Raw genomic sequence first — 11,105 nt, forward strand, 5'->3', positions numbered from 1 at the left:
TTGAGGTTGAAGTTGAGTTTGAGGTTGAGGTTGAGGTTGAGGTTCTGGTCTGAGCTGCTGTGGGGGGTTTTATCCTCAGACGGACCTCCTGTGCTGGTTCAGGTTCAGGTTCAGGTCCAGGTCCAGGTTCTGCTCCTGTGCTGGTTCAGGTTCAGGTACTGTTCAGGTCTGAGGTTCTCTGGGGGTTTTTATCCTCGGAGGGACCTCCTGTGCTGACGTCACGCCGGTCTTCCTGTTGCTCCGTGAGTCTTTGATCTTCCTCTGTAAACCACAACAGAGCGCCTGACGGGACTCGAACCTCGACCCACTTTTCACCCCGAGTCAGACCTGAAGTCCTGCTGCAGCACTTTTTTCTGGGTCACGTCTTCTGAAGGAGTCCGTGTTTCTGGAACCGACGGTGAGGACGAATCCTGAGAACCGACAAGTGAGCTGATCTGCCGAGAACCAGATCCCAGATCCAACTGTTTACCGACGACACTGCGCTTTAAAGAACAGGTTCTGTTGAAGCGGGAAAAACGTAACAATCATAAATGATCTGAGAAGTTCGGTTTATAAAACCAGAAACGTTACAAGTTCTGAACAGCCGAAAAGTACAAACAACAGCAACAACAACAACAACAATGTGCAAACACAGACACACAAAATGTTACGACACAAATCCCCGTAGTTTACAATCACCAGAACTTAAAAAGCTTCACAGAGTGGTGTAGACTGGTGTAGTTTGGTCAGACTGGTGTAGTTTGGTCAGACTGGTGTAGTTTGGTCAGACTGGTGTAGTTCGGTCAGACTGGTGTAGTTTGGTCAGACTGGTGTAGTTTGGTCAGACTGGTGTAGTTCGGTCAGACTGGTGTAGTTTGGTCAGACTGGTGTAGTTTGGTCAGACTGGTGTAGTTCGGTCAGACTGGTGTAGTTTGGTCAGACTGGTGTAGTTTGGTCAGACTGGTGTAGTTCGGTCAGACTGGTGTAGTTTGGTCAGACTGGTGTAGTTCGGTCAGACTGGTGTAGTTTGGTCAGACTGGTGTAGTTCGGTCAGACTGGTGTAGTTTGGTCAGACTGGTGTAGTTTGGTCAGAATGGTGTAGTTTGGTCAGACTGGTGTAGTTTGGTCAGACTGGTGTAGTTCGGTCAGACTGGTGTAGTTCGGTCAGACTGGTGGTGTAGTTTGGTCAGACTGGTGGTGTAGTTTGGTCAGACTGGTGTAGTTTGGTCAGACTGGTGTAGTTTGGTCAGACTGGTGTAGTTTGGTCAGATTAGTGGAGTTTGGTCAGACTGGTGTAGTTCGGTCAGACTGGTGGTGTAGTTTGGTCAGACTGGTGTAGTTTGGTCAGACTGGTGGTGTAGTTTGGTCAGACTGGTGTAGTTCGGTCAGACTGGTGTAGTTTGGTCAGACTGGTGTAGTTCGGTCAGACTGGTGTAGTTTGGTCAGACTGGTGTAGTTCGGTCAGACTGGTGTAGTTCGGTCAGACTGGTGTAGTTCGGTCAGACTGGTGGTGTAGTTTGGTCAGACTGGTGTAGTTTGGTCAGATTAGTGGAGTTTGGTCAGACTGGTGTAGTTCGGTCAGACTGGTGTAGTTTGGTCAGACTGGTGGTGTAGTTTGGTCAGACTGGTGGTGTAGTTTGGTCAGACTGGTGGTGTAGTTTGGTCAGACTGGTGTAGTTTGGTCAGACTGGTGTAGTTCGGTCAGACTGGTGTAGTTCGGTCAGACTGGTGTAGTTTGGTCAGACTGGTGTAGTTCGGTCAGACTGGTGGTGTAGTTTGGTCAGACTGGTGGTGTAGTTTGGTCAGACTGGTGTAGTTCGGTCAGACTGGTGTAGTTCAGTCAGACTGGTGTAGTTTGGTCAGACTGGTGTAGTTCGGTCAGACTGGTGTAGTTCGGGTCAGACTGGTGTAGTTTGGTCAGACTGGTGTAGTTTGGTCAGACTGGTGTAGTTCGGTCAGACTGGTGTAGTTCGGTCAGACTGGTGGTGTAGTTTGGTCAGACTGGTGTAGTTTGGTCAGACTGGTGTAGTTTGGTCAGACTGGTGTAGTTTGGTCAGATTAGTGGAGTTTGGTCAGACTGGTGTAGTTCGGTCAGACTGGTGGTGTAGTTTGGTCAGACTGGTGTAGTTTGGTCAGACTGGTGTAGTTCGGTCAGACTGGTGTAGTTCGGTCAGACTGGTGGTGTAGTTTGGTCAGACTGGTGTAGTTTGGTCAGACTGGTGGTGTAGTTTGGTCAGACTGGTGGTGTAGTTTGGTCAGACTGGTGTAGTTTGGTCAGACTGGTGTAGTTTGGTCAGACTGGTGGTGTAGTTTGGTCAGACTGGTGGTGTAGTTTGGTCAGACTGGTGGTGTAGTTTGGTCAGACTGGTGTAGTTTGGTCAGATTGGTGTAGTTTGGTCAGACTGGTGGTGTAGTTCGGTCAGACTGGTGTAGTTTGGTCAGATTAGTGGAGATTGGTCAGACCAGTGTAGTTTGGTCAGACTGGTGGTGTAGTTTGGTCAGACTGGTGTAGTTTGGTCAGACTGGTGGTGTAGTTTGGTCAGACTGGTGTAGTTTGGTCAGATTGGTGTAGTTTGGTCAGACTGGTGGTGTAGTTCGGTCAGACTGGTGTAGTTTGGTCAGACTGGTGGTGTAGTTTGGTCAGACTGGTGGTGTAGTTTGGTCAGACTGGTGGTGTAGTTCGGTCAGACTGGTGTAGTTTGGTCAGACTGGTGGTGTAGTTTGGTCAGACTGGTGGTGTAGTTTGGTCAGACTGGTGTAGTTTGGTCAGACTGGTGTAGTTTGGTCAGACTGGTGTAGTTTGGTCAGACTGGTGGTGTAGTTTGGTCAGACTGGTGGTGTAGTTTGGTCAGACTGGTGTAGTTTGGTCAGACTGGTGTAGTTTGGTCAGACTGGTGGTGTAGTTTGGTCAGACTGGTGGTGTAGTTTGGTCAGACTGGTGTAGTTTGGTCAGATTGGTGTAGTTTGGTCAGACTGGTGGTGTAGTTCGGTCAGACTGGTGTAGTTTGGTCAGATTAGTGGAGATTGGTCAGACCAGTGTAGTTTGGTCAGACTGGTGGTGTAGTTTGGTCAGACTGGTGTAATAATAATAATGCATTGGTTTTATATAGCGCTTTTTCAGGACACTCAAAGACGCTTTACATTGCATTATTCATTCACTCCACACTGGGTGGTGGTAAGCTACTGCTGTAGCCACAGCTGCCCTGGGGGGGGCAGACTGACGGAAGCGAGGCTGCTAATCTGCCATTGGCCCCTCCCACCACCAACCATTCACTCTCACAACTTTCATACTAGGCAAGGTGGGTGAAGTGTCTTGCCCAAGGACCCAACGACAGTTTTACGCCTGCGGGAGCGGGGATCAAATCGCCAACCTTCCAGTTATAAGACGACCTGCTCTACCAACTGATCTACTGTCGCCCCGGTGTAGTTTCGTCAGACTGGTGTAGTTTTGTCAGACTGGTGTAGTTTGGCCAGATTGGTGTAGTTTTGTCAAACTGGTGGTGTAGTTTGGCTAGACTGTTGTAGTTTGGTCAGATTAGTGTAGTTTGATCAGATTGGTGTAGTTTGGCCAGATTGGTGTAGTTTCGTCAAACTGGTGGTGTAGTTTGGCTAGACTGTTGTAGTTTGGTCAGATTAGTGTAGTTTGATCAGATTAGTGTAGTTTGATCAGATTGGTGTAGTTTGGTCAGATTGGTGTAGTTTGGTCAGACTGGTGTAGTTTGGAGTGTTTCTACAGTCATACAGTTAATCTTTGTGAAATGTGCTCCATGGCTTTCGTGGTTTTGATGGTTTTTGTGGTTTTGTGGTTTTGAGCTGACCCGGCTCCGGTAGTCCTCCTCGTGGTTCTCCAGAATGTTCCATAGGCTGGAACACCGGGACGGCAGGCTGACGGTGCCAAGGAACCGTAGGACGCCCTCCAGGGTCGTCTCACCATCGACCCGTTCCCGTCTCCACCACCGAGGAGGAGACTGATCAGCAGCTCAGTAGTCCCAAACCCAGGACCGGAGTTCAGACTGTCCAGGGACCGTACTGTCCAGGGACCAGAGTGTCCAGGGACCGTACTGTCCAGGGACCAGAGTGTCCAGGGACCGTACTGTCCAGGGACCAGAGTGTCCAGGGACCGGAGTGTCCAGGGACCGTACTGTCCAGGGACCAGAGTGTCCAGGGACCGTACTGTCCAGGGACCGTACTGTCCAGGGACCAGAGTGTCCAGGGACCGTACTGTCCAGGGACCGGAGTGTCCAGGGACCGGAGTGTCCAGGGACCGTACTGTCCAGGGACCAGAGTGTCCAGGGACCGTACTGTCCAGGGACCAGAGTGTCCAGGGACCGTGCTGTCCAGGGACCAGAGTGTCCAGGGACCGGAGTGTCCAGGGACCGTACTGTCCAGGGACCAGAGTGTCCAGGGACCGTACTGTCCAGGGACCAGAGTGTCCAGGGACCGTACTGTCCAGGGACCAGAGTGTCCAGGGACCGGAGTCCGGGTCAGGGACCAAAAGCAGAATCCAGTCTTCCCTACTACTCTGCTGCTTCCTCTCATCAGGTCCTCGTGGTCTGTTGGTGTGGTGGTCTGGAGGCCTGCTGGTCTGGTGGTCTGGATTTATCGAGGTCTGGTGGTCTGGAATTGTGCCCCCCCAGGCCCAGGTTCCCTCTGGACTCGTCAGCGGTTCCTAGACCCGGTTCCCTGCTCTGACTCAGCAGCTGCAGGTCTTCGTGTCGTCACTCCGGTTCTCGAGCGTTCCTTTGATCCCACGCCGCCGCGCCGCCCTGACCTGGTTCCACCGGGGCTGATCGGCGCAGCAGCAGCACTTCCTGTTTCCTGCTCAAACAGAACGTCTGCAGCAGAACGTCTGCAGCAGAACGTCTGCAGGAGAACGTCTGCAGCAGAACGTCTGCAGCAGAACGTCTGCAGCGGCAGGAGAACGTCTGCTCGGCTCCTCTAACAGAACCCGGGTCCGGGACGAGGGCCCGGCGGAGCGGGACCCGGGCCGGCGCCGGGCCGCGGACCCAGAGTTGCTACGGTGACGTGACGATCGGCTGAGTCATGTGCGGTAGATGTAATCTGGAGGATGGTGTTCTCCCGCCAATCCAGGTCAGAGAAGAACTGCTGACAGAAACCAGAGCAGGGGGCGGAGCCTCCGCTGCCTCACGACCATATATGGAAACATGAAGCAGCGGGCTGAGTGCAGCATACACACGCACACACACACGCACATGCACACACACACGCACACGCACACGCACACACACACACACACACACACACACACACACACACACACACACACACACACACACACACACACACACACACGGACTGTCCTCAACATAGTCCTAGGCTTTACTTCTTATTGTCTCATGCTAGCTGTTGCCAAAGCTGTCCGTCCCTGGGAGAGGGATCCCTCCAGACTGTGGTTCTCCCCAAGATCTCTTCTTCTCCCACTGGGTTTCTGGAGTTTGTTCTTGCCGGATGTGAGGGTCTAAGGCGGTGGTTGCTTCGTTTTGTCTCGTTACTGTGAATTTGACATGTTAACATTATGCTTATTCATTGTTTTTATTTTTACCAACCAATGTAACATCTTGAAGCCTCTGAGGCAACTGTTGTTGAGATACTGGGCTGTACAAAAATACATTGATTGATTGACTGACACACACACACACACACACACACACACTGATAGGAAAACTGAAAACCTTTAATGAAAAAAAACTTGTGAAAAGTTTTTATGTTTATTTTTTAATTCATCAATTTCTGAACAAGAATCAAGAACCCTTCATTAGAACAGAAACAATGTTATCTCGCTGTTATCTAGAACCGCTGTTATCTAGAATGTTCTGTTATCTAGAACCTCTATGTTACCTATGTTATAATGAACGTTCTGTTATCTACAACAGTTTGGTTATCTAGAACATCCTGTTATCTAAAACCGCTTATCTAGAACCCCTCTCTTTTCTAGAATGCTCGATTATCTAGAACGTTCTATTATCTAGAACGCTCTGTTATCTAGAACACTCTGTTATCTAGAATGTTCTGTGATCTAGAACCGCTTCGTTCTCCTCAGGTTAGAACGTGGTCTGTACTTTGTGGTTCTGAAACTTCATAAAACTTGATGAAATTTTGAAACTTCAGAAAACTACAAACCTTAACTCTGCTGCGGAAGTTGTGGCTTTGTGCCTTCGGCGATTTGTTTCCAAATCGCCGATTTTTTTTCCATTTCCTCGGTTATTTTTCGCCACAACGCCGAGAGAAGTCACAGCACACCATTCCCGGAAGTTGCGAATGTTTTGGTGTGACTTTGGTGGCTCGGCCACAAACGCCGTGCAACTAGTTACGCGCCAAAATTTGCGTCCGAAGAATAAGTCGTAAGAAAATTAAACCCCGGCTAGGATAGCAACCTTTGTGCCTTGCTAAGGGCAGGCACAAAGAATGACACTTTGCAGAACTTTAAAACTTTGTTAAACTTTGAAACTTTGTGGAGCTTTGTGTTCTGCTTCTCTTTACATCCCGCCAGATTTTTACAACAACTGAATTTTCTCGGTTGATGTTTAAAAAAAAACAACCTTCAGCTCCATTACAGCTGCTGAGCAGCAGGGGGCGTGGCTCCAGCTGGCCAATCAGCAAGGGTTTCTATTGCTCTCCTGGAATAAATCCCGCTGACACTGAAACACTGTGAAACGGTGTCAAAACTCAGACCTCGTGAAGCGGTGACTTTCAGAAGCTGCAGCTGTGATGATAAGGAGGAGGAGGAAGAGGAAGAGGAGGAGGAGGAGGAGGAGGAGGAGGAAGAGGGTTAGATGTAGAGATAGAGGAATCCCCCTCACGCTGCTGGTTATCGGCGCTCAGATCTGCCGGCGGCTCATTTCTGCAGCGACGCCGAGACGCCATGAAGCGGAGCGACGCCGTCGTCCTGCTGCTGGTGAGCATCAAACCTCTGCCCCGACCGGCTGGGTCACCGGTTCGATTCCTCTTCATGCCGCTTCAGTTTCCCGTTCACACGGCAACATTCCCAACACCGTGTTTCCACGGCAACGGCGAGAAATGTGAAAAATCAATGTAGTTTACACGCTGGTCCACACGCATGTCACTTGTTAGAATTAGCAGCTGCTAACTCACTGTGATCACTTTCGCTTGTTAGCATTAGCAGATGCTAACCCACTGTCATTGTTTTTGCTTGTTAGCATTAGCAGCTGCTAACTCACTGTGATCACTGTTGCTTGTTAGCATTAGCAGCTGGTAGCAGGTTTCTTTCTTCAGGTTTGGGGTGAAACAGGTTAACATGTTTTACATGCTTTTCTTCAGGTGTGCTGCAGTGCATTGTGGGTAGCCTCCTCTGCCGAAGCTGAAGCCCCGCCCCCTGGATGTAACTTCCAAATGGCGATGTCCTCAACGTCTGATGGAAACACACAAAGATCCCTGTCTCCCTGGAGCTGGAGGTGAAGAGATGGATGGATGATGGATGGATAGATGGATGATGATGGATGGATGGATGGATGGATGGATGGATGGATGATGGATGGATGGATGATGGGTGGATGATGGTTGGATGATGGATGTATTAGTGGATGGATGATGGATGGATGGATGTATGGGTGGATGATGAATAGTTGGATGATGATGATGGATGGATGGATGGATGAATGGATGGATGGATGATGATGGACGGATGGATGGATGGATGGATGGATGAATGAGAGTGCAATGACGGATGGATGGATGGATGGATGGATGTATGGGTGGATGATGAATAGTTGGATGATGATGATGGATGGATGGATGGATGGATGGATGGATGTATTAGTGGATGGATGATGGATGGATGGATGTATGGATGGATGATGGATAGTTGGATGATGATGGATGGATGGATGGATGGATGGTTGGATGATGATGGATGATGGATGGATGGATGGATAGATGGATGAATGAGAGTGCAATGACGGATAGATTTATGGATGGATGGATGGATGATGGATGTATTAGATGATGGATGGATGGATGGATGTATGGATGGATGATGGATAGTTGGATGATGATGGATGGATGGATGGATGGATGTATGGATGATGGATAGATGGATGAATGAGAGTGCGATGATGGATGGATGGATGGATGTATGAGGGATGGATGATGATGGACGAATGCACCTACCAGTTGCGGTCTCACTGGTCTGATCTGGTTCTGGACTGGTTCCGCCCCAGAAGGTTCTGTTAGAACCTGGACCACTGAGAGCCTGTCGGCTGGTGTTCTACCTGACTGTTCTATGGTCCAGGTCCAGCACCGTCAGGGACCGGATCCCGGCCACCCTGTGGGAGGCCCAGTGCAGCAGCAGGTCCTGTCCCGGTCCCGGTCCCGACCAGACCCAGACCCCCGGACGGGACGTGAGGTCTGTGCCGATCTACCAGAGCGTCCTGGTTCTGACCCGGCGCCATGGCGCCCGCTGCTACAGCGCCTCCTACTGCTCTGTGGCCGTGGGCTGCACCTGCACCCGGGCCCAGACCCGCCAGACCTGAACCCAGCAGACTCAAAGAGGACCTCCAGAACCAGAACCAGAACCAGAGCTGGGTCCATCAGCAGGAACCAGGAAGTGAAATGTGAAGCAGAGAACCGTTCTGAATGTCGCTGGTCTGGAAAAAAATGTATCTGTTTCAATAAACTGAATCTGATCCACGACTGAGAGCTGATCATAGAGCATCTTCCTCCTCTGACATCAGATTATAGAGCATCTTCCTCCTCTGACATCAGATTATAGAGCATCTTCCTCCTCTGACATCAGATTATAGAGCATCTTCCTCCTCTGACATCAGATCATAGAGCATCTTCCTCGTCTGACACCAGATTACAGAGCATCTTCCTCGTCTGACACCAGATTATAGAGCATCTTCCTCCTCTGACATCAGATTACATAGCATCTTCCTCCTCTGACATCAGATTATAGAGCATCTTCCTCCTCTGACATCAGATTACAGAGCATCTTCCTCCTCTGACATCCAGATTATAGAGCATCTTCCTCCTCTGACATCAGATCATAGAGCATCTTCCTCCTCTGACATCAGATTATAGAGCATCTTCCTCGTCTGACACCAGATTATAGAGCATCTTCCTCCTCTGACATCAGATTATAGAGCATCTTCCTCCTCTGACATCAGATTATAGAGCATCTTCCTCCTCTGACATCAGATTATAGAGCATCTTCCTCCTCTAACATCAGATTACAGAGCATCTTCCTCCTCTGACATCAGATTATAGAGCATCTTCCTCGTCTGACACCAGATTATAGAGCATCTTCCTCCTCTGACATCAGATTATAGAGCATCTTCCTCCTCTGACATCAGATTATAGAGCATCTTCCTCCTCTGACATCAGATTATAGAGCATCTTCCTCCTCTAACATCAGATTACAGAGCATCTTCCTCCTCTGACATCAGATTACAGAGCATCTTCCTCGTCTGACACCAGATTATAGAGCATCTTCCTCCTCTGACACCAGATTACAGAGCATCTTCCTCCTCTGACACCAGATTACAGAGCATCTTCCTCCTCTGACATCAGATTATAGAGCATCTTCCTCCTCTAACATCAGATTACAGAGCATCTTCCTCGTCTGACACCAGATTATAGAGCATCTTCCTCCTCTAACATCAGATTACAGAGCATCTTCCTCCTCTGACATCCAGATCATAGAGCATCTTCCTCCTCTGACATCAGATTATAGAGCATCTTCCTCGTCTGACACCAGATTATAGAGCATCTTCCTCCTCTGACATCAGATTATAGAGCATCTTCCTCCTCTGACATCAGATTATAGAGCATCTTCCTCCTCTGACATCAGATTATAGAGCATCTTCCTCCTCTAACATCAGATTACAGAGCATCTTCCTCCTCTGACATCATATTACAGAGCATCTTCCTCCTCTGACATCAGATTACAGAGCATCTTCCTCCTCTGACATCAGATTACAGAGCATCTTCCTCGTCTGACACCAGATTATAGAGCATCTTCCTCCTCTGACACCAGATTACAGAGCATCTTCCTCCTCTGACATCAGATTACAGAGCATCTTCCTCCTCTGACATCAGATTATAGAGCATCTTCCTCCTCTAACATCAGATTACAGAGCATCTTCCTTGTCTGACACCAGATTATAGAGCATCTTCCTCCTCTAACATCAGATTACAGAGCATCTTCCTCCTCTGACATCCAGATCATAGAGCATCTTCCTCCTCTGACATCAGATTATAGAGCATCTTCCTCGTCTGACACCAGATTATAGAGCATCTTCCTCCTCTGACATCAGATTATAGAGCATCTTCCTCCTCTGACATCAGATTATAGAGCATCTTCCTCCTCTGACATCAGATTATAGAGCATCTTCCTCCTCTAACATCAGATTACAGAGCATCTTCCTCCTCTGACATCAGATTACAGAGCATCTTCCTCCTCTGACATCAGATTACAGAGCATCTTCCTCCTCTGACATCAGATTACAGAGCATCTTCCTCGTCTGACACCAGATTATAGAGCATCTTCCTCCTCTGACACCAGATTACAGAGCATCTTCCTCGTCTGACACCAGATTATAGAGCATCTTCCTCCTCTGACATCAGATTACAGAGCATCTTCCTCGTCTGACACCAGATTATAGAGCATCTTCCTCCTTTGACATCAGATCATAGAGCATCTTCCTCCTCTGACATCAGATTACAGAGCATCTTCCTCGTCTGACACCAGATTATAGAGCATCTTCCTCCTCTGACATCAGATTACAGAGCATCTTCCTCGTCTGACACCAGATTATAGAGCATCTTCCTCCTTTGACATCAGATTATAGAGCATCTTCCTCCTCTGACATCAGATTATAGAGCATCTTCCTTTCTCTGACTTCAGTTTATTATTATTATTTATTTATGTATTTATTTGATATGGACTTAACAAAGGCATGGGTCAGACCAGATGCACTGCTTTACAGCAGAACTGCTCATTTTCAGCACCAGTCCACTGCAGACTTTTAACAAATGAAACATAATTACATACACAAGAATAAGTTCACGTTGAATAAAATCATGAGCATTTCACACATCGTCACGTGTGCAGCTTTGGCCTGACTTCAGCCACTGTTTCAAAGCTC

At 48.6% G+C, this 11,105-nt stretch overlaps 1 protein-coding gene across 1 annotated transcript; it reads left to right on the forward strand.

The window, feature by feature from the left end:
• The first annotated feature begins 6,780 nt into the window (after positions 1-6,780).
• il17a/f2 (interleukin 17a/f2) lies at positions 6,781-8,621 on the forward strand. The gene is made up of 3 exons (XM_030114864.1): positions 6,781-6,895; positions 7,279-7,412; positions 8,249-8,621. Exons 1-3 carry the CDS (start codon positions 6,863-6,865, stop codon positions 8,487-8,489), a joined length of 408 nt encoding a protein of 135 aa, XP_029970724.1. The 5' UTR covers positions 6,781-6,862; the 3' UTR covers positions 8,490-8,621.
• Positions 8,622-11,105: the final 2,484 nt, after the last annotated feature.

This window comes from Salarias fasciatus, chromosome 1 (assembly GCF_902148845.1).
Source record: "Salarias fasciatus chromosome 1, fSalaFa1.1, whole genome shotgun sequence".
Taxonomy (NCBI): domain Eukaryota; kingdom Metazoa; phylum Chordata; class Actinopteri; order Blenniiformes; family Blenniidae; genus Salarias; species Salarias fasciatus.

Excerpts from the sequence above, each read along its gene's own strand:
- il17a/f2 (XM_030114864.1), top strand. The coding sequence starts at position 6,863 with ATGAAGCGGAGCGACGCCGTCGTCCTGCTGCTG. Across the intron at positions 6,896-7,278 it reads ACGCCGTCGTCCTGCTGCTG|GTGTGCTGCAGTGCATTGTG; the intron begins GTGAGCATCAAA and ends GCTTTTCTTCAG. Across the intron at positions 7,413-8,248 it reads CTGTCTCCCTGGAGCTGGAG|GTCCAGCACCGTCAGGGACC; the intron begins GTGAAGAGATGG and ends TCTATGGTCCAG.